The following is a 27259-nucleotide window of genomic DNA, read 5'->3' as shown; positions in this document are numbered from 1 at the left end:
TCATTGTCTTTCCCAGTTGCCAGATTTATAACCAATCTAGCATTTTTTTGGACCAACTAAGATGCCAGCTTCAGCAACTAATATATGTGCAGGATCTACAGCCCCAGCTGTAACATCTGTGGGTATATGTCACTCAGATTTCCATACACAACCTGTATGGCTCCATGCCCAACCGTGCCTCAACTTGCATCCTTGTATACAGTCCTCAGAAATGATCACAGTGCATACAATATCATCAGGCACCCTCATTCTTCTTTTATAGGTTACATTTACTATCCTTAGTGTGGAGTTCAATGTGTTACACTCACAGACTCTCAATATATCAACAGGTACTTGATTGGTAAGAGGGAATTAAGCTGAATTCCATTTGTACAGGTCTTTAGTGGAAACCAAGGACGTTCTCAGCAGACTCGACTACGCTGCTTAGAAAATAAAAGTCAAGGATGATGTAAGGATGTGGAAATCGGACAAATACCATTCATTTGACTTACACTTAATATGAGTGTAATCTTTTACTGGACCTTATGAGACTACTGTTGTAGTCGAGGTGTAATTCAGTTCTAAATCATCTGTATGTGTGTGTGTGTGTGTGTGTGTGTGTGTCTGTATATGTGTGTGTGTGTGTGTGTGCGCAATGCCCTCTAGACTGTCCTCTCTGCCTACCTATTACATCCCTCGTGACGGGTCTCAGGACACATATCGTGAGTATATCAGGCAGTTACCACCGGTGGAGCACCCAGAGGTCTTTGGGCAGCACCCGAATGCAGACATTGCCAGCCAGATCTCAGAAACACGCACTCTCTTCGACACACTCCTATCTCTCCAGCCCCAAGTTACTAGCACTACAGCTACAGGGGCAGGACCCAGTCGTGAGGACAAGGTGTGTATGTTGAATAATTAAATCCTTGTTGTGATATAGCTGCTTAACTTAATTATTATTGTAATTACTGAATAACTCATTGGGCCCTACCTTACACCCTGCGCAAGGTGTGCCGTGATGCTTATTGCTATCTTACACCCCGCCAGCAGTCTGTTTTCACGCTTTGCACCTGCATGTTTAATTTGCAAAGATACTTCTGAATATACCTATGCTGATGGACATGTTGGTCTGGAAGTGATGTGGTGTGATATCTGGTGTATTGTTATCTTGGCAGGAAAACACAGGTGCACCACTGAGTGATTTAAGCCCTGACAACAGTCACCCATCAGTTTTCAACGTGCATACTCCCCCACTTGTTACACACATACATGGATGCACAGATCCAACTTTTACATCAATAATAAACAGGATACAAAATAAAATAACAGCACTGTTCCTGTAAATAACCTTTACAGCATAAACAAGCAGTTTAATTTCCTTTGCTGACCCAAAACACACTTAATTAATTAAGGCCCTAAATCAAGCTGTAGAACCCATTATACAGCGTTGGAAAATATTAAGAGACCACTTCAGTTTCTGAATCAGTTTCTCTGATTTTGCTATTTAAAGGTACATGTTTGAGTAAAATGAACATTGTTGTTTTATTCTAAAAACTAGGGACAACATTTCTCCCAAATTCCAAATAAAAATATTGTGATTTAGAGCATTTATTTGCAGAAAATGAGAAATGGCTAAAATAATAATATGCAAAGAAAACAAGTTCATATTCATAAAGTTTTAAGAGTTTGTTGGAATAACCCTGTTTTTAATCACAGTTTTCATGCATCTTGGCATGTTCTCCTCCACCAGTCTTTCACACTGCTTTTGGATAACATTATGCCACTCCTGGTGCAAAAATTATTTTGTTTGATGGTTGTGATCATTCACCTTCCTCTTGATTATATTCCAGAGAATTTCAATTTTGTAAAATCAAAGAAACTTATCATTTTTAAGTGGTCTCTTATTTTTTTCCAGAGCGATATTATGAACTGCATAAGCTTTAAGTGTAATAACTGAATAATAAATATGCAGGTGTAGGAGGTTAAAAAGCTTTGGTTTTATTGGGCTTGACCTCCATGTGACTTGAAAAGCAGTGCTATACAGTTGTGTGTGTGTGTGTGTGTGTGTGTGTGTGCAGGTTTTAGAAATCTCTGCTGATGTGCGTCAGAAGGTCCCAGAACTGGTGGACTATGAGAGCACGCAGAAACTCCTGCAGGACGACCCGTCTCCTCTTAATGTAGTGCTGCTGCAGGAGATTCAGAGATACAATGCTCTACTACACACCATCAGGTCTGTGTGTGTGTGTGTGTGTGTTAAAGGAAAGTCTGAAAAAGAGAATTGTGAGCCCTTTTATAAGCTCTCTTAGATATAATGTGATGCATAAAATTGTACACTGACTGACGATAGTATGTATTATTGTATTTTGTTTTGTGTGTGTGTGTGTGTGTGTGTTCAGGACATCTCTGACAGAGTTGGAGAAGGGTATTAAAGGTCTAGTAGTGATGTCCAGCAGTCTAGAGGAGATGTTCCAGTGTATCCATGATGCTCGTGTGCCCCCCCTGTGGGAGAAGGTAAGACACTTTTATAATATGGGCTAAACTTTAGTACATTATTTTGCTAGTTCGGATCATGCCATCAGCATATGATGATTTGGGAAGAGACTGAAGAGAAGGCAGAGAACTCATAGGAAGCCAGTCTCTCTATTTTAACACCACACTAGCCAAAAGATTAAAACGAAATGAAATGAATAATACTAATATATAAATAAGTGTGTTTGTGCAATATTATATTGCAATATTTGAATACATTTTACATGACATTTAATGCGATAGCAGTAGCAGATTCTTAATGGCTGCTAAACAATTATTCCCATTCTTACTACATTTGTCACACCCTCGCTCTGTTTCCCTGTGTTTCTGCATTTCCCAGTGTGTTTTCCCAGTTATTTTCCGTAGTTATTTTCCCAGTTATTTTCCGTATTTTCCGTCACGTGTCTGTAATTTGTAACTCCGCCCCTCGTTACCTGTCTCCCCAGGTGTCCATTGTTTCCTGTATAAATAGTCCCCTTTTGTCTGTGTTTATTCGTCGGTCTTTGCACCAACTCCTGTCGTTTGTCTTTCCACGTCTTTCTTGTTTATTCCCGCGCTCCTTGGTTCCCCCGCTTTGTGTTTATCTTTGTTTATCTTTTTGTTTGTTCCTGCCTTGTTAGTTATTTTTCTATCTAGTCTAGTTTCTTGTTATTTCTAGTTTATTTTCTTGTATATATATCCCTGCCCTCTTTAGTTTGTTTTAGTTTTATGTATTAGTTCTCTCCTTGTTTAGCCTCCCTGTTTATGTTATTGTTAACCCCTCATTTGTTTTGGTTTATTTCTTTGTTCCGTATTTACTTGTTTGTTTTGTTATTTGTTTATTCGTTTATTTGTTTATTTGTTATTTATATATATTTATTAAATCTCCGTTACCTGCACTTGCGTCCGCCTCCTCGACTCCCTGCCTGGTCTAATCTGACAACATTGATTTAAATTCAAAATATGCTGCACATCATCCAATTACACAGGACACTCACTAGAATTAAATATGTTGTTGGTTATTAATTTTTATTCACTGACTATATTACAGTTTGCTCTGAATTCTGTATAATAATATCACAATAACACAATTTATTTATATATGTGTTTCATATTTTCCTGTTATCTACTCCTAATTGGAAGTATTGTGAACCAGTTATTTAGTGATGTACAAGATTAAAATTCAATATTTTTGTACTTTCTATATCTTTAGCATAGCAGTTGTGGAAGTAAGTAAAATAGTGAACGTTTGAGCACTGGAAGAACATCCTTACATATCCTTATTCTGTAATAGATTGAGTGGTCAATAGAATGGTTGCACAGCTGAATATGTATAATGATGGATCAATATACGATAGAGACGTATGTTTCAGCTTTAGTTTTCGGTGGGTATCGGCACATGCACAGTTGAGGGGTGTTCACTTTTGCACAATTTGGAGATGGAGTTGTCAATATCTTAAACATATCTTAAACTGCGGGAGGAGTTACATGAATAACTCCCGGCCGTAAAAATACAAATAATTCCATGAGCTCCCTTTGGTGGACAATTATAATTGTTTATTTGTTGGCAGATACAAAAACAGCTTTGAAAGTAGAGAAGCATGTGAACTGAAGCATTAAAGTAATTTTACAGGATTTTACACTAATATGACAGAATTACACAGCAATATGCAAAAATACGCATTCTCATTATGACCGGTAATCAGTGGAGCATAAAAATTACTGTTTTTAGGGCACTTTTCAGTGCAGCATATGCAAAAGTGGGACTAAAATAAGTTCTTATTTTTTATTAAATTGTAATTTAGTAAAAATGGCTCTAATTATTTTTGAGCAGATTCCAGGAACCTAACTAGCAGACCTGTGGAACGATGTTCTAGACAGTCAGTGCGTCATGCAGGCACACACTCAGTGGCTGTGATAAATCATTGTGTGGAGAGCGTGGAGCGGTAAGCTGTGAGGGCAGTGCCCTGTGCTTAGTGGAGAGGAGCTGGAGTGGAGTAAATGAATGGTGGAGTGCTGGAAGGTCACACTGCTGGAGTAGAGGCCAATGCACTGCAGCGCTGAGGATCAGAAGATGATTTTATCCCTGTTCCCCTCTCTCTCTTTTTCTCTCTCTCTCTCTCTCTTTCTCTCTCTCTCTCTCTTAAACTCACACACACACTTAGTCACTTTAGAGCACTTATGTACACTGACTTACATGGGCAAACGAACACAGACTCCCTGTTAAAATATTCCCCTCATTCATCATTAGTATACTGCTGCCCTCTTTATAGCGAGAGGGCACTGCTCGTCTTGGTCAAGGAGGTTGTTATCCGTATGTGTGTGTGTGTGTGTGTGCGCAGAGGTTGTCAAGTGCAGCCTGTTTATGTCTGCGTGCATATGATGAAATCATATTCATTATTTTGAGACAGTCTTGTAATATGCAGGAAAAACATTTTAGTATCGGCAGAAGACATCAAAGCTATTACTTATAGAATGTCTCTCGCTCTTTCCCTCTCTCCCTCTCTTAGAAGTCCAGCTCAGCTCTACTTCTGCCCTGTTTTTTCTCGTCTCTCATTACTCTCCCTCTCTCTCTCTCTCTCTTTCTCTTTCTGCCGGTCTGTGTCTCTGCCTCATCCGTCTATGGTCTTAACTTTGATCTGATCATAGCAGAAACAGGTAACAGAGGGTAACATTCAGCTCTTTTCTTTAATTCTACTCTTTTTGCTCATGACTCATACATCCCTGCTAACATTTATAGCCCTCCATCTTCTGTACCCCCTCTGCTTCCTGTTCCTTTCCACACTTTGTGATGTATGAGTGATTGTAGATTCACGTATTCACCGTTCATTATTTATCTTTACTGGCCATTAGAGGTGACAATTGTAATACCAAAAAAAAAAAAAAAAACACTGGGGCAAAAGCCCCTCAAATCCATTAGACTGGAAAAGGTTAGAAGGTCATGTCTAAGGCTTTGGGACTCCAGCAGACTACAGTGAGAGCTATTATTCTCAAATAATAATAATATAAAACAATGGTGAACCTTCCCAGGAGTGACTGGCCTACCGAAATTACTTGAAAAGGGCATGAACAACTCATCCAGAAGGTCACAAAATAACTCAGAACAACATGTAAAGAACTGCAGGCCTCATTGTCTCAGTTAAGTTCGGTATTGACGATTCAGTAATAAGAAAAAGACTGTGTAAAAATTTACTTCCTGGAATGGAGTTCCTAGGCAAAAACTACCGCTGACCAAAAAGAACACAAAGGCCTGCCAACAAACATATTGATGGTCCCAGGAAAATATTTTTTGGCTGTCAGGACAAAAGGACCTTTTTGGAAGGTGTGTGTCCTGTTATATCTGGCATTAAAGGTCACCTTCCGTCGTTTTTTCTTTCATTTTAAAATGTCTAGTTGTGGTCTCTAGTATGAATGAATGACATGTGAGCCGTTTTTGTAAAAAAAAAGTGCTCAGGTGTCTCTGTATAGCTCTTTTTTAATGGACTGTTTTAGGGGTGTGTCCAAAATGACCGGATTCCAGCTTTGCTCATGAATATTCATACATGCAAACAGCATGCAAATATCTCTCCTCTGATTGGCTAGGAGCACTGCGACGCCCCTCCACCGCTCTGCCGCTCACTGCCTCCCACCTCCTAACTGATGAGCGGTGATGTTGCGTCGCTTCAGCTCCGCCTCTGGGAGTTTCTCGAGCCAAGGTGGGCTGGTCTGTGAGTTTCTGCCTACGTAGGCAGAAAGATAATTCAAAATTCACCCGTTTTTCGGAGGGGGGGAGGGGGGATTTCTTTGCTTAGCTCCTGCAGACAATGGGGGCTGCAAAACAGTTTAATGTGCAGGTGTACACATTCAACTCGGAGAGACCTACTGTATTCCACAAAAAACAAGAAAAATCGGATTTTCGCGGAAGGTGACCTTTAATTGGATTGAAACACATAAACTAAATTGCAAATTATTTTTATCATTTATAATTATTTTTATATAAAGTTCCAATACTTTTGCTCACAAGAAACATGGGTAGGTTCAAACAGAAAGTGCTATCTTCTAAACTGTGTATCAGATCCAGATGTAAATACCTGGAAATAAAAGCTAAAATGTTGATATTTTCTCTCATGTTACTTTTTTATATAAAACCCTAATGTTTGCAGTCAACAGCAAAAACAAATGGATTAACTTTTGGAGGGGATTCTATTTAGAACCTTGTTTGTCATGTTTTTCAGTTTGAGCTCGGTCTGTCACCCTTATGAAATACAGAAAAAATATAGAAGCATAACACAGAGCGGGGCTATATTTATTTCTGTCAGTGTCAAAGTGTTTTACAGCATAAATTAGCACGAATTAAACTTAATCAGTCACACGTATCCCAGAACACTGAAGCAGATTTAGCTTTCGAGGTGTTAAACATGCTGAGCAACAACTAGGCTCTGATTAAATTTGAAATTAAATTAAATTCTTTTAAAATCTGAAAATGGCAAACAGTAAAGTCCTTCCTCATTCTGCAGCCCACAGGAAACAATGGCTGTGCACTGAATGACTACTATTCATTTTATTGCATTATTTCTTTAAATGCCAATATATTACATAATGCCTGGATCAAAGCATTCAAGAGCCTCAGCATTGCACTCATTTAAATGAAGCTCATGCCAGACCCTGAATCCCTGCCCTTGGCAAGCACAGCAAGGCTTTGAACACCATAATGTCACATGAAATGAATAACTGTAACAAGGTTGGCAGTCAACCACCTGTGTAAGCTTAGCTCATCATGCATATCTCTCTCTCTCTCTTTCTCTCTCTTCCTCACTCAACCCTTTAGGCGTACCCATCTCTGAAACCCTTGGCATCATGGACGAGGGACCTGTGCCAGCGGGTGGAGCAGTTTGCACACTGGGCGGAGACTGCACATCCTCCAGTGCTCTTCTGGCTGTCTGGCTTCACCTTTCCCACAGGCTTTCTCACAGCTGTGCTACAGTCCTCCGCACGGCAGCACAACGTGAGCAACTTACACACTAAATACATGCATACATACAATATCGATTATATATATTCATTCATACTCTCAAACATTGTTAGACAAAATAGTCAAATAAATCCTAAACTATGATTTAAGATCATGCAAATAATCATTTTGAACCCAATGTAAAAAACAGCAGTTTTAAATGGAGAAAATTGATTTTGAAGGATTTGAGTTGGTAACAAAATGGTTATATGAACAGGTATTTATTGCCACAGTACATGTGGGCTAACACAGTTCTGTTCACACCATAAAACTTTATAGATATGAATGCATGAAATATGTGGACTACCTTTGGCCAAAATCTGATGAACGTTTTGAATCTTATAGCAGTTTAATCCTGTTCTGTCTGTGTGGTCAGCGCTACAAGACATAGCAGCATGTAATGAAAATAGACCAGAAAATAGAAGTTTATTGATGGTGCACCTCATAATCTGGTGTGCCTTATAGTAGAAAAGTACTATACTTTTTTGTGCAGGAAATCTTAATTTCTTTGCTTCTTGATAAGCTTTAATAAACGGAGCTAATCTATAAACAATGCTGATTTTTATACAAATTGTTCACAGACCAACGAAAATAGTGCAACCAGTTCAATTTCCAGCACCATCACTATATGATCTTTAATAATAAATGTGACATATAAAATTACATATTTAACACCAAAACTTTATACATTTTATTTATAAAATGTAATGTTTTCCCCACATAACAATGAGTACTCTTATATTAGGGTCTCCCCATATTAACCCTCAGTATATATTCGATCAGAATATATATTGAGTATATTGAACTCAAGTTATAAATAAGTATATTTACCCCAATATTAAAACCTGATTGATGCCCCAGTTATGATTGATATATACATAAAACTGGTCTTATTATTAGTATAATAATAAGTGATTCTAAATAGTATTGTGAGTTGTGAAAACCACACAACATATTATTATTGCAATTGTTTGCGATTTAACATATTAGCATTTTAAATCCAATTTTAAAATAAAAGGCTTAAAAAAAGGCAGCTGGCTAAATAGATCATTAAGTAATGTATACAGTAATTATGCTAAGACATAGACTGTGGATAGCTGGACAGAGCATCGTCTCTCAAAAGTGAAGCCACCACAGGTCGGGCGCCCCCTGCTGTTCGGTTGCAGAAAGCTTTGTAACCCCACCCATCCCCATAGGTTTCAATGACAAAACAGACAACTTTCAATCACGTTTTTTCCCCAATATACTGTAATTCTACCTCCGTTATTTAAATGCAGCAGCTAGTGTAAGCTCTGGTAATATTGTAAAATTTTTATATCCCCACAGAACTCGTTTTTTAAACCGTTATTCAGCTCTATTCAAAAAGGTGTGCTTATTGTAAAAGGGCTGGGTTGCGACTAGCCGGGGTGGGATCAATGACTGTATGGGTGGGACCATAGACTGTGTATAGCTCTGTGGAGACAGCCCTCAGGGGCGGGGTTATTTAAATGAGTAGGCTGTCTCTCCACAGTTTTTCTCCCTCCTCTGGTCTCTACTGCGCAGACTCGGGTTTCAGTATCGCCAACATGGCGCAAGATTTTAGCTTCATTTTCATTAAATGATTGCGAACCATGACGACGCGTCCATCTTTTTTACAGTCTCTGTGCTAAGACATTTGTATAGGTGCTGCAGGCAGAAGCATGTAAATACACTGTGAGTGTACTTACCTGACTCACATTATTTATTTTAACATTTGCATTTTACAATCCTAATCCTTTTATCCGTTCAAATATTTTATCCCTAATTTGTGTACATGTGGTAACAAGTACAAATACAAACTTTTGTACACACATCAGCGAATATGTGCACATGGGTCAGTGATATAACTCACATTTTTGTTACATTATTTCTTATTAAATATATCTGTAAAGAACTAGAGGGAGAGGGAGATAAATATCACATTATCCGCAGCAACCATTCAACCACAGTTAAAAAGGGTAATTCAGTAATCTAGAATTTTGTGTTCTGCCATTTTATCATTTGTGCATTTTATGTTAAAACCATAACGTTAAAATCATAACGATGAAAACAAAGCAGAACAATTTAAAAAAATGACAGTTATTGCATCATAATAAAGAACCTACGGCTCCGTCATTAACCTACTGTTGTGTTAGCCAGCACCGTGTTTGGAATCTGTGTTTTAGCATCATTTAGCAGGAACAGCACACATTAATGAGAGCTTCTTTAATGTACTCAGGACAGTGACAGGAGTTTGGACGCGTCACTAAGAATGATAAATTGCTCTGTGTTCAACAGGTGTCTGTGGACACACTTTCTTGGGAATTTATTGTGTCTACAGTGGATGACAACAACCTACTCTTTCCTCCCAAGGTAAGTAACCAGTGCCAATATTAGTGTATAAATTCCCTTCCACATCCTGTACACTGTTAATTATCTCTAGATAACTTATAGTCTGTTAGCAACTAATACAGGTAGCTGTTTTTCTTTCTTTTTTTTTATCTTGCCTTAGTTTTCAGCACAGCAGGCAATGATGGAAACTGGGTTTTATTCTAATATGAAGGCCAGTGGTTTTAGTGTAAGCCAATTTTTCAAACCTTAAATATAATAAATAAAACTAAACAAAAATATTATTAATAAGTAAAAAAAGTTTTTTTTTTCCTGAGGCCAGTGTGTCTGATTGCATCTCAGCAGTGTTGCTGCAATAAAGGTTTTGGTTGGTAAATTGCTGCTATGTTAAAACTGTTGGTTGCTAAGGTGTTATTAGGTAATTGACAAAGTGTTGCTATGGTACAGAATTCAGTTGTTATGGTGATATTTGGTGGCTGCTAAGTTGTCGCTATGGTATAGGTGTTAGTTGCTAAGCTGTTACTAGGTAATTGGAAAAGTGTTGCTGTTGGCATAGAATTTGGTTGCTAAGGTGTGGTTAGGTGAATGCCAAGTTGTTGCTATGGTATATGTGTTGTTTGCTAAAGTGGTTGCTAAGATAGGTTGTTGTCTATATTGTGAAAATGTAATGTCCACAAACAGGTGAAACCATAATGGTAAATAATAAACTCGAAAATAACAATATAGCTTGTTGAACTGCTGTCAATGTCTATATTATTTAGTAAAAATACACTCTACCTACACTTTACATCGTCCTGTAATCTTGGTCATTTGTGGACCAAGGGGTTTGAATAATTGAATATGATTGATGATGGGAAAATATGCAAACATCTAGAATAGTAATATTTTGAGGTCATACATTGTTATCATTGCAGGGTTTAAGCTGCCCTGCAGTATAAAGAAGCACACAATGGTGATTAAAGCTCTTTATAAAAGCTTATATAATAGTGATTTAGAGTGGCAAGAAAAAGTACTGGTATGTGAACCTTTTGTAAGGGCATGGTTTTCTGCATACATTTATCATAAAAATATATCTGATCATTATCCAGGTCAAGGATATTGACAAATATAATGTGCCTAAAATAATAACACAAAAAGAAATGTAGGATTGTTCATGTCTTCATTGTGAACAACTATAAAAGTTATTGTGGAAAAAGTAAATAAACTCCTGTGTTAATTACCTCAATAAAGCTAATTACAGTCAAGTGTTTGTATACCTGGAGTCTTGTTAGTTTGGAGGTGTGGACTACAGCTAATTAAAAAAAAAAAAACACTCAGACTCACAAACACATATATATGTGAGCCATGCCATGGCAAAAAGGACAGTGGATTTATGATCACATTTTTTGAATGATCAAATGATCATATTCAAATTTACATGATATTTGAAAAAGGTTATGAAGGGATTTCAGCGACAGTTTGGGACAGACTTTTTATGCCCTGTTAAAATGACCCAAGAACAGAACAGAGACTCTTTACTTAAGAACAGCCCCAAGTGATTGACAAAGATTATATAGACACAGATATATATACATATATATATATATATATATATATATATATATATATATATATATATATATATATATATATATATATATATATATATGTATATATATATCTGTGTTCACAAGTCTACAATCTGTAAAATTGTTTTTGGAGGACCCTATGAAGGAAGCTCTGCTTAATAAAAGAACATTTGCTGCATGCGTGAAGTGTGAAATAACTACTGGATAAATGAAAATGGACAGTTAACACGATGATTGAATTATTGCTGTACTTCATATTGCAAAAAAGGCACTGCTCATCACCATGAAAACACCATCCCAACCATAAAGTATGCTGGAGGGAGCATCATGATTTGGGCCTGATTTGCTGCATCAACCATTTATTGATTCCATGATTGATTGAAGAATGAGTATAAATAAAGTTATAGCGAGCTAATATTTTTTTTGAGAATTAATTTAGACCCATAATATTAAAGATTGAAGATTGAATCATATTTTATGACAACTTTTTGCGTAAAACCATGAAATTTTAAAAGGTTCACACACCTTTTCTTGCCACTGTATGGCTGTATCACAAGAGACTCCAGAAGATTTCTCATCTGAGGAAGAATTCAATACCAATCCCAGTAGTGAGCATCTAACAAAGAGAGATGAAAAGACATGCCATAGAATCTGTAAACAAGCCAGCTGGGGATCTGCCGGCAGAATATGAGGGTGTCTGTCATCCAAAAGTAAAGGTTTGACACATTCAACATGACAGTGATCTGAAGAAAAGAAGTAAATCAACTGAAATCAAGCAAGTGACTCAAATAGAAGACATTCAGATCTTAATCCTTTTAATATGCAGTGGCATGATGTTAAGCAAAACATTTTAGAAAGACAGCTCATATACATGAAATACAACTGGGTCTGGTTTAAGTGGGCCAAAATACCTTCTAAGCACAGGACTGATCAGCAGATGCAGAAAGCATTTAGCAAAGTTATGGTTTAGAATAAATGACTTTATGGTGCTACTATTGCTATTTTTTATTAAATGTTTTTGACTTTTAAATTGTGTAAAAACAGACATTTGACATTTTTTTTGTAGTTGTGAAAATTCAGTATGTCAGAAATCCTAATATGTCTAAGTAAACTAAAATGTAGACTTGCCAGAGCTGAATACCAGTACTGCATTTCTAGGCTGTATATAAAGGGTCCTTCACTTTGAAACAGCCTTCTAAAGCCAGGCGGACACTGTGAGATTTATTTAATCGGATGCGTTATGAAACTAGACTGAAGTAGATATTACCAAAGATATTGTTTTTTTTCTTTTATATATGCCTTCATATAAAATCTAATCATTCTTTGCCACTGTACCATTGATTCTATTCTATATTTTTTTTAAGACATGTTAAAGCATTTCTATTAGTCTTTTTATCTTAAAGTTCATCACGTAATGTAAAAACTGCCAAAAAGCCAAAGATGGAGGTGTAAAGACAATATGTAAATTTTTCTTTTACACCCTACACTGGCAGGGGTGTGGAAGAGGATCACCATCTATTTAAAACCCTTTTTGATTTTTATTATTATTATTATTATTATTATTATTATTATTATTATTATTATTATAGATCACAGCAGTGTTAGTGGGACATTTTTGCAATTCTTGCTTTTAAGCTGAAAAAACCTGAAACGGTAAAGATCAGAATGTAACCTCATAAATAGCCTGACCTAGATCTAGACTATTTTACTGCTCTGTGTTCATTTGAATACTGTGGGTGGTGCACTTCTTTACGTCATCACTTTCCACTACAGCTGATCATTTAAACTTCAGCTTCTTTTCTCTCAGGTGTAAAACCAGGTAACAGAATCTGGGACAGCAAGAGTTCTATCTAATATCCAAATAATTATACACAAGATTGATGAGTAAATATACATTATAATCATTCATAAAAACAAAATGTTTTTATTGCATATACCATGTTGTTGTTCTTTTTTTTCTCAACAGGTTTTTGCATAGTTTAATGATTTCTATGCTTTGACTCTAGGAATTGTGTGTATTGTTTCTCAGTTCTAATAATACTAGAGCTCAAAGTATCTAAAATTTAGGATTTATTCATATAGTCTTAGATGCTCCAAATAAATGACTAAGCACATTTTAATCTGAAACTAGACTGAAGTAGATATTACCAAAGATATTGTTTTTTTTCTTTTATATATGCCTTCATATAAAATCTAATCATTCTTTGCCACTGTACAATTGATTCTATTTTTGACCCCAAACTGCAGCAGAGCACACTGAGCATTGGCTATGTTATTTTTGACATTATATTAATGTCTTATATTATGCACACTAATGTATTGTTCATATATAAATATTACTGTTCTTTAATTTTGTTTGTAAATCTGTGGAATATTATACTGCGTGTCACATGATGTGTCTCTGTTGTACAGGATGGTGTGTTTATTCGGGGGCTGTATTTGGAGGGAGCTGGCTGGGATAAGAAGAACTCGTGTCTGGTGGAGGCAGAGCCCATGCAGCTGGTTTGCCCCATGCCCACCATCCATTTCAGACCTGTGGAGAACCGCAAGAAAGTGGCCAAGAGTATGCACACACACACACTCACACACACAAGCAATGTTCTGATATTTAAAAAACATACCACTAGTGGGAAAAAAAATCATTTTAAAATTAATTCAGTAAAAAAAAAGCATACTAATCCATTATTAATACATCCTGTAACTGTCAGTACAGAATTTTTCCCCATAACCCTTTATATTAGGTTGTAATTTAATGATGCAACTATAAATTTGCCACAGACATGTTCTCTTACTTAAATTAGGTGTTATTTATTTTAAGAATTAAATTTTAGATTGATACTTGAAGAATCCACTGTGTGGCTGTAATCTACAAAAAGCCCTTCATCAACAGACAGTTTACATTAAATATTAAAATGATTAAATAATTAAAGATGAATGACATCAAGTGAAATAAAGGTATCATTGCAGGAAACATACTGTCCTTCTTTTATAAGATTTTAATGTTTATCTTGTTGTTCTGTGTGTGTGTGTGTGTGTATATGTGTTTAGATATGTACTCTTGCCCCTGCTACTACTTCCCGGTTCGTTCAGGAGGGGCGGGTCGTCCTTCCTTTGTGGTAGGAGTGGATCTAAAATCAGGAGCCGTGTCTTATGAGCACTGGATCAAGAGGGGAACAGCACTACTGATGAGTCTGGACAACTAGAGAAGCAACTCCTACATTTAGATATTAACTTTTTTTCATATTCACCTTATACCAAATCTACAATATTGCATTTTTTCTGATTTGTTTTTCTAATTTGAATCTACGTGTTTTCTGTTTTCTAATTTGATCTAATTTTCATTTACATTTTCTTCCACTTAAAGTTAAGAAGGTTTTCTTCTTCCTGTGAAGTTGTTGGTGTTTATTTTGTTTAACATTGTTAGTATGCACAGCTTAAATTAATGCTGATAGCACTGTAAAGCAGAGTTTGATGCTTATTTTCATACTTACATATCTTTAAATGAGATTGCATATTTTTACACTTTCAAAGAAAACGTTTAAATCACCTGTAAATAGTTCTATGCCAGCAGCTACATGAAATATAAAATGCTATTAAAAGAAATGGAATACGGATTTAATTAAACAATTCTCACTGAATTCTTAACATGTTTTACATTTATTGCATCAAGAACACACACTTTAAAGACAAAACAATTCGAACACCTGCTCCTTCATTGTTTCTTTTGAAATCAAGAGTATTTGGACTGCTTGTCTGTACTGTTCATACTTGTAACAGCTTTCTACTATGATTTGTAGCAATGCTCTGAAGATTTGATTGCATTCAGCGACAAGAGCATTTGGGTAGTCGTGATGTTGGATAAGCCCATTCCCAGCTCATTCCAAAAGCATTGGATAGGTGCAATGTAGAGTAGCTGAATGCATTTATCAGAAGTGGTGTCCACAAACATCTGGAAACATATTGTAGATAACAGCTGTCTCCTAAAATATGTCCTCCATTTAATGTAAACTGTGTAGACACTGATAGAGAGAGAAACTCTGAAGTTCTCAGGACAGTCTTCAGCCTCTACACGGGTTGGGATAAATTCTTGAAAGAAGGAGGAAAACAAGAGCGAGTGCAGCAAAAGTGAAACTGAAGAATAGTTCTGAGGAAAGGAGAGGGAGACGGGGGGGCTTTGGTTCAAGGCTGCATTCACAGGGCTCCACGTCTGAAAGAGCGAGACTTCCTCAGGACTGTAAGGGGCTCTTTACTGGGCTCCACGTCTCAGGCAGTGTGTACCGCTAACTGGTTGTTGGGGCGCTCATAGCAACATGTTGAATTCAAATTTAAATTGGGCCTCCAAGGCTCTATTGTAGTTGCTCAAAGTACTTCAGATTTTTTTTCTTTTTCTCTCGTTTTTTTAATGGATGCAAGGGGAATAAGGGAGGCAACGACATCTTTTAAGCCCCCGATTGGAGGATGAAGTCTCCTAGGATTATTCATTACAGTTGTTGAATGTTCCCACCTCAGATCCATTCAGGACACACACCAAAATGTGGGAGAGAAGTGTGTAAGAGACAGAACCAAACATGGTTTTCCATTGTTGGTCTCCAGTTATGCAAACTATTTGTTCCTATTACCTACAGCCAGTGTGTAAAGATCAACTTCAATGATACTCGTAGAAACATACCTGATATTTAGTATCACTATGTTTGTAAAAATTGATCCAGGCATCTATTCACACAAATGTTCAAACACTTTACCACACATTTAAAAAATATATAACAATGTATATAGTTATTTAAATAGGCTGGATTAAAGGTTTATTAAAAGATAAAAATGTGTAAATAAAGCATTTACCACTTTATCAACACTTAAAAGTTATTTTTCCAGAGGAAAAAGCGATTAATTTTTTTTTTAGATATTATTCTTTTTATTCATTTATTTTTACCTCTACTGTCAAACCTTTTAAAATTATGCCTAAAACATGTCAAAGATGGCATTACTATGGGAAAATAAGAAGCATTTAACTGGAAGCATGCTTTACTGTAACCTGTTTAACAACATTGTGAGAGGAAAGTGTAATTTAAAAATTTACCCAGCATTAGTGCATCACTCTATTATTTAATCAGTTAGTCATTTTAGTCATTTTTTGTTTGAAAAAGGCAAAAAAATGGAAGGGGTAGTTTGGGAGGGGCACTAGGTGATGTATGGGTTTAAAGGCGGGGCAGGAGGGAGAGCTGATTGGCTGAGCTGCAGCAGCAGCAGTGTGCCTCTGATGGTGGTGAGACCCAGATGGTTGGACATCACAAGGGGGGGGACGGTATTATTGATTGACTGATCTGCATATTGTGATGTGTTTGCGTACCAAAGTACACAGACACATCATCCTTGCCTATAGCACAGCTGAACCTGTGAGGGCACTGCAGAGGCAGAAATTATGGTTCTTAAATGTTTATTAAAATTGTAATTAGGATTGGTATGTTTCATTACTTCAAAGGAACACATTTCAGCTATTAATGGAAAACATATGGTTACTCATGGGCCCAATGGTAATAGCTTTCTGAACCTGGGTGTTGATCACACATCCTTGTTATAAATGACTCAGCACTCTAGTAACCACTGGGCCAGCATTTCACTTCTTTAAGAACTTTTGAAGTTCTTATTTCACAAGTAACAACACTTTGTTTTACATGAGAAAGGTGAGAATGAGTTTGTTGTACTCTATACAGCTATGCTGCTCAGGATTTTCAGAAAAATCCCTTTTTACTGTAGCGGTCAGAAGGGTGTTCTCAGACTCTTTTGGGGACAGTTTTTGCTGGGCTGGGAATTCCTGGAAGAGGAAGGGGGATCAGAACAGTGAAAGTGAAAGTGAAATGGAGTGAATGTACTCAGAGAGATCTCAAAATAACAGATGAGGGATGCTCTCAGTCAGTCTGTAGGCCATATCTTGGCTTCTACATAACTTTGCTACTCTGTCTGCCAGGAGCTTTCCAGCAGCACTAAGCCGAGAAGGCAAAGCTTCCCGTATCCAGACCGACTGGAGACCCTTCCTGGAATTCTGCTCAGATAATCACTAGCTAACGGCCATGACAGCCAATCAGTAAATCAAGCCATAATACTTCATCACCCGCCATGATTTACGCTCCAACAAGTGGGGAAACTTCACCGGAGCGGGATTTACTGCGTCACTGAGTGTTATTCCAGCTGCCCGCCCGGGAAAGAATGGAGCAATCCTGGAATTTTGGGAAGTCGGTGTACTTGTGTGTCTGTGTGAGTGTGTGTGTATGCGAGTGTGTGTGTGTGTGTCCCCTAGAGAAGAAGAAGGAGAAGAGAGGCGGGGCAGCCTGAGAGCCGTCCACCGAAAATAACCTGCATGAGAGAGAGAGAGAGAGAGAGAGAGAGAGAGAGAGAGAGAGAGAGAGAGAGAGAGAGGAAGAGAAAAAGAGTGAGAAAGAGAGAGAGAGGGCGGGAAATAGTAAGAGAGAGAGCAGGAGGAGGAAGCGGGGCTCTCTCCACTCCAACATCAAGGGGAAAGAGAGAGCGAGAGGGAGTGAGAGTGTGTGTATAGATGCGTGTGCGTGTACAAGCGTGAGCGCGCGCTCGCTCGCGATGCAATATGGAATTAAAACTGCGCAATTCCCAAACCTGAGCCCTGCATGGCACATCTCGCGCGAGGTAGGGAATAGAGCCACCACGGACCTGGGCGCGTGCACGAGCACGGATTTCTTCCTCTCATAGCCTAAAAACTGCTGTGGACTCTCTCCTTCTCCACCTACCTCCTCCTTCTCCTCCTGTTGGGTTAGCTAACCCAGCTAATTCCCGCAAAACACAGGCACACTGCGGCTCCAGCGTGCAGCAGCTAGCCTCCACACTGGGTATGAGAGAGGGGCTTCTGGAAAAGACTAGAAGAACAAGAAGAAGAAAAAGAAGACGAGAAGAAGAGGGAGGAGGAGAAGGCGGAGGAGAGGGGCTGGTGATGACTGTCTGTTTGTGGTCACGTTTTTTACCCCTGCACACATATAGCCTAAAACTAGCAGCTAGCTAACTACATCACCCCGACTAGTTAACGTTACAGCACGGCTGCTTATTTTCCCCCATAAGCTGCATATGCAACATTTCGTATGCAGCGCCACGCATGTAGCGTAAAGATGCACGCTGGATTGGGGAGAGTGACTTTACAGGCGGACAGGATTGGAGCTGGGTGTCATTCACAGCGAGGAGGGAAACTGCGCAGTTGTTTTTTTTTAAGCATTTATTTATTTTTTTCTTCTACGATGAGGAGAAGCAAGCCACCTCCCATCTCTAAGCGCTGTGCATTCGCAGGTAAGTCACTGATTAATTGTGTTGAGCCACTTTAATTAGGCTTGGGCTTGGACTGAAGCTTGCTGTAGGAGGCTGTTCTGAATGGAGGTGACATGTCTGTCCCTCAGTGCTGCTTGATAGCTGAATACGCAGCTCATTAGAGTTAAGTAACCTTAGCTAGGTTAGCTAGAGCTGCTTGAATAGCTTTAATGGTTCCTTTACGTTTAAATTCTCTCATACTGTAACGTGTTCTTGTCTTTTTCCTAGGCTCATATGTAAGAGTATTGATATAGTAACTAGCTGTGTTTGTGAGTGTATGTTTTAAGTGTTCATGGAAAGTGTCTAGCAAGTAGTCTTAACTAGGTTATCCGAATAGCTGGATAGCTCTAGGTTAGCTAGTTTAGGTGTGTATCTAACGTAGCTGCTAAAGTTGATCTCCCCTGCTGCCTGTTAGTAATAGGAAAACTGATGAGATCATAGTTGCTCTTAACTGGAAGCCAGTGGGAGTTGTGATGTTGCAATCTATTTTTCTCTCTTTCTCTCGTTTACTCATACACACTCATACACAAACCTTCTAGAATCAGCTAAGCAGTAGCCCACCCTTTATATAACTACAACAATTCAGCCAAAAAACGAAAAACTATTGGAACAAATGGCCTCAGGCCCATCCCTATATTTTTCTCATATAGCTATTTAGCTAAATAATGAACTGTTAGGTAATATCAGCCATTGACTGGAGCTCGGACCTTCACACAGCGCCCCGTTTCTCCCCTGAATGTCATGTGGCGAAGTTGTGGCGGGTTCAGAGATTTTCCAGGAAGAAGGTTTGAATTTTTTTCTAAGCCATGTTTTTTCTCTTCCTCTCTTCTGCTCTCTGCCTGCCTGCGCGTCACCGCCCCCTTCCATACCCGCCTCTCGCCGCCGGGGGGCGCCGCAGCACCGCGCCCAGCCTCTCACTTCATACCAGTGACTCCATGATTGAGTGTGCAGCAGCAGCAGGGTTTAAACAGAGCGGAGAGGAAAACTAGCTATTTCTGTATCTCTATTAGTGTATTAAATCAGGGTGTTTTTTGTAGCATAAACAGTCACAGCTCATCTTCTTTAGCTATTTCCTGCCGTGCCCCTCTGAGCGCATTCATTCATACAGGAAAAAATAGCCACCAAACTGTCACTTGGGCGGAACCTGGTGGTCCCCGTGCTGCCTGAACGAAATGTACGTCTTCAGTTAGGAAACCCAACCCAAATATGCTGCTAGGCAGCGTATATTACTTTTACATTACATCTTAAATCTTTAAATTTATAGTGTATATTTAATTATTCCAATTAGAAATGTACACATGTTGCAGTTTCTCCAGGCAACCAGAATGTAGCTAACTACTGAACCTGTAAAAAAAAAAGCTAACTAGCTTAACTAACTAATTAGCTGCTAATGCTAAACAAGTAGGTTCAATATCTACACCTTCCTTAAACAACCACCTTTATTTTAGGAACTAATTTTTCAAGAAACACAAAAAAAAAAACAAATTTTACAACCTTCTTAACTTTTAGTGGAAGTCAATATAAAGTGTTAATTTTAGGTTCTTTTAGAGAATTTCTATTGGTCCATTTATCAATAAATTTTGACACAATTACTGTGTTCAAATTATGTCGTAAACTAAAAATCAACATCAATTTTACAGACTATAAGGCACATTTTAAGTGACAATAGTAAGGAACAAGGGTATCACCATGTTTCCCTTCTAATTCAGCAGGTCACGTTGAAACAAAACAAAACTGTAATTATTTTTAAGTCAAACGATTCCTGGATGTTGATTTGGGTAAGAAATGTGCTCAATTGTTCATTTAACGTTACAGTAAGCTTAGACTTCCATTATTTTCAACCGTTTTACTGCTCCTTACAACCAGACCGGTAAAATTCATACATAAGGTGCACCGGATTTTAATGCGCACTAGGGATTTTTAGGAAAATTAAAAGATTTTAAGTGCACCTTATAATGTGAAAAATGTGGAAATACTTATTTTTCATTGGACAATGACAATATGACAATTGTTGTAGCTATTTAACAATTAGCAATGGTTTAAGATGATAGTTTATCATACAGTTGAACCAATCAGAAACAATCCAAATTTAACATTGTGAAAAATATTGATTGAAAAGAGAGTTAACATTAACATTTTAACAGCCAGCTAGCTTCATGGACTTAGCTATTTTACTGACTAAAATGCAGACTAAAAATCTCATCAATTACTGATTCGTTCACTAAAGAAAGCCAGTAAAAGTCACATTTATTTGGACTGAGTCGCAACATGAGGAGAGGATTTAGCCAAAAGTTTTAGGTGATGTTATGTAACTTTGGTTGGGTTGAAAAATACAAACAAATTAGGTTTTACAAGCAGAGGCCTTTAGAAAAAAGGTAAGCTCTGCTTTAGTTGGCATGTTTAGCTTGTTAGTTAGGTCACACACCATAGCATGGACTCCTAGTTACCATAGCAATTTTTAGCCTAGCCTAGCCTAACATGACTTAGCACTATAGCAATGTTGTAGCACTCATTATTTTTGTAGTTAGTGAAAAGTTAACTGTGGCAGCACTTGTTCTGGTTGGAAATCTCAGTTTCCTGAGTGTAGCCCATTCCTGCCAGTTGGAAATTGCAGGTGAAATGCTGTGTTATCATTTTGATATGTTAAGTCATTATTTTGAGATACTAGGCCATTATCCTGAGATGATAACTTTTTATTTAGGACACTTTCATTATCTTGAGTTTTTTTTATTATTTTTGAGAGTGTTTAAAATAGTTATTTCTTCTTACTATACTGTGATTCTTTAAACTTTTTTAATTAAAGAAAAAAAACTGACATTTTTAGGTGGTGGGAATGGGATTCCATAGACTAGCTTTATCTCTTAGCCATTTTTAGGCCTTGCTTTTTAAAGTACTGTATTTTTTTTCGCACTGTAAGTCGCCCCAATTCTAAGGTGCAATAAACGCCTATATTTATACATAAGGCGCACTGAAATGTAAGGTGCATTTAATGCGACACTAGTTACTTGTAGTAGGAACAGGGGTGTCATCACAGTGTTCAGCAATGTACTGGCTGATAATACTCACTTCTGAACCGCCAATAAGCTAACGCTTAGCGTGGTTAGCGGCTAATGCTAGTACTGCTCTAGCAGTGCTAGCCAGGATTAGCAGCAGGCTACAGGCTAATACTCACCTCTGAACGGCTAAAGAGCTAGTGCTTTGCGCGGTTAGCATCTAAGGCTAACTGCTGGAGAACTAAACTGAAACTACTGTATAACCCTGTACTTCAGCAAATTGGCTTTACTTTTCCTTAAAACCTAGGGAAAAGGCAATAGCTCAGCCAGATAATCTCAGGCTCGGCCAGTCTGAAGTTTTGCTGTTCGTATTTGTGTAATGTATAGCATAGAATGTGTGTAGAATTGTAACTCCGTTAACTGTTAATTCACAGTATTTTTAATGTGGGTGACTGTAAAAAGTAAAGTATATTTCAGGTTGAGAGGCGATGCACAGCATATTATAAAAAAGATTTCCGTTTCATTTTAACTGATTTTTGGACAATAATCTACACACATGAATCTGCTGTAAACAGTTTATTTGGGTGAATACAACCCTTTTGATTGAATTTACAGCCAGCTTAGATTTCCAGTGTTTGTTTGTTTGGAGGTGGCCGAAATGATACAAAATTACCTAATTTACTCTCATTATTCAGCTGCCAAGCTTTCATATGTGGACTGTGTGGTAGCCTGTAAGTTTGCATACAAAAAAAGGATCCTTTCCATGATGGATGTCTTTAAAAAATATATAATGCGGTTAAAAACTCACTTAAAAAAGTCAGTTAAAACGTAGAAGTCAAAGTCGTCTATAGGCTTTAATTAGTAGCCTGTGTGAATTGGAGTCACAGTATGAGAAATGACTCATATAATGCACTGAGCATACTCATTTACTGAAAAGTTAAATGAAAAGAGAGTGACTGTTGAAAATCAGTATTAAACCAGCAGAAAGTGTGTATGTGTTATATGGCAACCAGAATCTTGTTTTTCATTTATAATGAAAATTAATTATAATGAATTTATAGTTATAAATTATAATGAATTGATAATTTCACATACTGTCCTCCTAGTTTTGATAACAGTGTTGCTTATAGCACAATCAAAAAGTGCTTAGACATTATTCTAACCTGAACACCAAGAATATTATAGTAGACTCCAGTGTATTAATAATTTTACTGTGTTTGCAATATGTACGTATGTGGTCAGTTTATCATTAATTAATATTTAGTTAAGCACTATTAATCTTTTCATAGTCATTTTTTTTAATTATATAATGTCTTGGAAATAATTGCAATAAACAGTATTATTGTCATTTTAGGATCGTTTTGCACATTGACACATTGATTAATGTATATAATGTTTTAAAATACCATTACACTTTTTTGAAGAGCAAAAGAGATTTACTGATGTCACTAGGGCAATTCCTAGTGACTGTAAAATGTTGCAGAATGTTTTTAATGTTTTAATATTATTTATTTATTATTATTTATTTTTTTTATAACACCTATTAGTCTTGAGTAACATGTCCTCGTCTGTCACAGGCTGCTCTGTTTGTATGAAGTACATTAGCCATTGTGCAGCTTGCTAAAATATTGGTGAATGTCATACTAATTTAAACAAACACACAGGTAAAGTTGGTAATATCAAGGTCAGGAAATATTATAAAAAATATTTTTATTAAATATTATTAAGGTTATGTCCATATATTGTATAATAAGTTAAAAAACTAAAAACAATAAAATTAAAACACCTAAATTGTGTTTTTTGTATAAAAAAAATATAAATGCAGGTTGTGTGGCATGTACATGATTTATTTAATTAGATCAACATTATCATTAGTTATGGTAACTGTATTAGTTTTGTTATGGTGTTTAAGCATGTTGGCTTGTTCTGAACAAAGCTGTTTAAGGCTGGTCAGCATCCACTAGATGGTGCCACCTGCACTGGTATTCTGGTTCAATTATTCCTTTGTGTTTCAGCAGCCCCTCTCTTAGTAACTGCATAAGTTAGATAGACAAACATTTCTTTACACTTTTAAGTAATGTACAGTCCATGTTAGGGCCAGTGGTTTTCTTAAATGCTATAATTATAGGCTATATGTTATGGTAGTGGCATTCATCTTCTTTAAGTTGCACCCACTGCTGTCAAAGATATATTTAGAAGCACAGCTTGTCTAGCCTTGTAAAGGCGTATTGCCAATTGAACAGATTAACTGAACCTATTACTCAGAAAAAAACAACAGTGTAAATTTTGCAAACCTATCAACAGCAAGTTCTCATTTATAAAAGAGAATAACCCTGAAACTAATGTATCGTTTCCTTCTTTTCACAGTGGACGGCTGTTCAACGTGGTTAAAATGTGGTTGGCCCACCTGAGAGTCGCTCTGGTTGGAAAGCCCTTTCAGACCCCAGAAGCAGGACTGCATCCTGCCAGTCAAACTGTGAAAGTGCTGAAAGCCTGCTGTAAGAGGGGGGAATTGTGGGCACCAGAGATGCTCCAGCTCAGTCAAGATGAAGGTCAGGGAGAAGCTTACAGGTGGGTTTATAATCTTGTGTTACTTTAGTAGTAAATGCTTATTAAGTTCCTCAAATTCATAGTTGGTCGTGGTCCATAGATTAATTCAAGAGCTGACTAGAGACAGAGCTAACATATTTGTGTGTGTGGTCAAATACTAAATCTCCCCCTATCACTGAAAACACCAGGGCTAATATGACTCTTTACACTGTCTTCACACTAGAAGGCGACAGAGGAATGAACAACACATCAGATACAGATACAGACACTGACAAAACAGATGTTTTTGACGTCATAGAACAGCCAACCAAGTCCTGATCCGTTTTTGCCTTTGTAAACATTGCTTGAAACTCATTAGCTCTCAAATTTACAATCTTTCATTTACTCTGCTCCCTGTATGCTTTTGCTGTTTTTCTTTCTCTGCTCCATCGAAGTGCTCATAGGTGAGGGAAGCTAAAGTTTGCAGTCCTTTGTGGACGTAAACAGACAAGGATGCACCAAGACAGACTTCAAAAATAAATTGCGTTTTTATAGTGAGTGTATTACAGCTGATCGTTATACAAGATTTCATGTTCTTCTCTGAGCATGGTCAGCTGTTCTCCAGTCATTTTATGAATTCAAAGTCCTGTACCATAATTCACGTACTCTTATTTGTGAAATTATTGCTGAATCGTAGTCCATCCATTTTGAACTGAGTGTGACCTGACAACACTAACATATTTGTGTTCGTTTATAAACCTAGAAGTGTTTTTTTGCATGTGTATGAGTGTGTTTCTTTTCATCTGTTTCGTTCGTGGGAATAAGTAGCATTAATGCTACTTTTGTAAAGGGGCTTTTGACACTACTAAAGAAACATAATTACGCACCCTAAACTGTACGCATACCTACACTAAATTAAACACTTCTGTATGCATAGTTTAGAAGCAATTTTTCTCATCCTGCCCCTGAATTACTTCTGTTCTGTATATTTTGGTACTTTCCACACTCTGACACACCTGAGTCAACTAATCAGCTAATAAATAAACCCTGCCAGATTTAAAGTGGGTGTGGGTGGGAGCGTGAGTGAGAAAACTGTGTAAGTAACCAGTGTGGAGCAAAATGAAGCCTCCACAAAATGTTTTAAATGTTTATTTTTGTTTAGAAAAAGCATATTTCATATGATGTTCATGAACAGTGTTCCCAGAAGGCCTCATAAAACTAAAAAAACTAACAGGAGGCTAAAACTATGCAGATACATGTGAACTGGGCCTAAGTTTTGAGTTTTTAGGTCCCTCCATATTTAAATAGATAAGAGATGGCTTTATATAACTGTAAATAATTGCCCTGTGGCATTTCTAAGATGGCCAATAGCTAAAAAGGTTCAAAGAGCATTAAAAGTTTATTGTTGTGCATGAAGTGCAATTTTATTTTATTCTTCATTGAAACAATAGAAGCTGTATAAAATACCTCCAGCAAGTTTTGTGTGCTGTATTGCCATCTGTAGGAATTATACACTTTATCATATGCAGTGCCTCCCAGCCCTGGTCTTGTGGAGTAATCCATGTCTGCACAGGTATCATCTGTACTCTCCCCACACCTGATCCAACTCATCAGCTCATTACCAAGATCTTCCTGATTAAAGGTGGGCGTGTTCGAGCAGGGAGAGCAATAAAACCTGCAGGCTGAGGGGTATTCCAGGACTTGGTTGGGAATCTGTGTACTTTATAGAAGGCTCACTGCATGAGACTGGCTGAGCCTCAGGCATGTTGAAGCATGTTTTGCAGGACAGATGGTGCAGAGAGCTTTCTTAGATAAACTGGATGAGAGTTTATACAGTACACTATATGGCCACATTTCCTTAGCCCCCCTTCTAATAAAAGCACACATTAGAGGTTGCTTGTCTAGTAAAGTTTACTTGTCCACTAGTTATTCAAAAAAGCAGAAGACTAGTCAGCTAGTCATAACGTTCATAGCAAAACCAAAGGCAGAAAGAAATGTAGAAGGATCCAATTTTTAGCATTTTCTTTTTATTAATGACAGTGTTGATAGACATTGTACAAAAATAATGGATGCTGTTGGATCAAATTTCAAATATGAACTAAACACAATCTCTAAAATAAATTATACAAATTCAGCACTTCTTTTTTCTGTTCAAAAGAGAAAATAAATATACTTACAAAGCAATACTGCATAGGACGTTACTTTGTACCCTGACAATGGATCAGTTTAACATGATTAAATGTGATAGAAACGTCATAATTCTTTTCCCTTTGCAGTCAACATATATACTTTTTTTTTAAATGCTTTTTTTTATTTCTAATTGTTTTCCCATTTTCTCCCCAATTTACACGGTCAACTACCCAACCCCCTCACTAGAACTCCCCCTATCACTACAACACTAGGAGGGTAAAGACTAGCACATGCCTCATGTGAGCACATGTGAAGTCAGCCACCGCCTCTTTTTAAACTGCTGCTGATGCAGCATTGCTGAGTAGAATCACAGCAGACTAGGAGGAAAACGCAGCGAGTCGGTTCTGATACATCAGCTCACAGACGCCTTGTGCTGCAGACATCACCTTTTAAGTTGTGATGAGGGGCGAGAGTGCCATCTACCCACCCAGGCTCCAGTAGCGATGGCAAGCTACATGAGCAGGATTCAAACAGGCAATCACTTGATCATAGTGGCACCGCTTAGCTCGTTGGACCACTCGGAGCCCCCGTCCTGTCCTGGTCAGTGGGTCATTTATCCACACCTTGACCCTTGTTGCTGAATGCAATCAAATCCTAACCGCAGTGCTCTAAATCTAGTAGAATTCTGTCTTTTATTCTCCAACAAAACAGCTTAAACTGGATGAACAGATGTATTAATACTTTTAATATGTAGTGCATAGTCCTAAGGCATGTAAATGGTGTGTATGCCTATATGTGTATGTGTGTTGGCGTCAGAAAGAGAGTTATAGTCATGTTTCTGGTAAGTCCATGGCGTCATTCTTCTGTGAATACGGTATCAATCTTCATGACAA

General features: G+C 37.5%; 1 protein-coding gene and 1 long non-coding RNA gene across 2 annotated transcripts in view; both read left to right on the top strand.

Moving 5' to 3' along the window:
* Positions 1-15036, top strand: part of dnah2 (dynein, axonemal, heavy chain 2) — a 210302-nt gene extending 195266 nt beyond the window's left edge. The window contains exons 82-88 of the mRNA XM_049482490.1: positions 646-880; positions 2058-2209; positions 2376-2490; positions 7295-7471; positions 9773-9847; positions 13804-13954; positions 14440-15036. Coding sequence (XP_049338447.1) covers positions 646-880; positions 2058-2209; positions 2376-2490; positions 7295-7471; positions 9773-9847; positions 13804-13954; positions 14440-14594 — 1060 coding nt within the window. The 3' untranslated portion in view covers positions 14595-15036. The remainder of the gene's footprint in view (positions 1-645; positions 881-2057; positions 2210-2375; positions 2491-7294; positions 7472-9772; positions 9848-13803; positions 13955-14439) is intronic.
* Positions 15037-24186: 9150 nt separating this feature from the next.
* Positions 24187-25012, top strand: LOC111194400 (uncharacterized). The gene is made up of 2 exons (XR_007440120.1): positions 24187-24278; positions 24481-25012. It is a non-coding gene; the product is annotated as an uncharacterized LOC111194400 (long non-coding RNA).
* The last annotated feature ends 2247 nt before the right edge of the window (positions 25013-27259 follow it).

This window comes from Astyanax mexicanus, chromosome 8 (assembly GCF_023375975.1).
Source record: "Astyanax mexicanus isolate ESR-SI-001 chromosome 8, AstMex3_surface, whole genome shotgun sequence".
Taxonomy (NCBI): Eukaryota; Metazoa; Chordata; class Actinopteri; order Characiformes; family Acestrorhamphidae; genus Astyanax; species Astyanax mexicanus.
The sequence above is the reverse complement of the archived record's forward strand: the minus strand, read 5'-3'. Positions and strand labels throughout refer to the sequence as shown.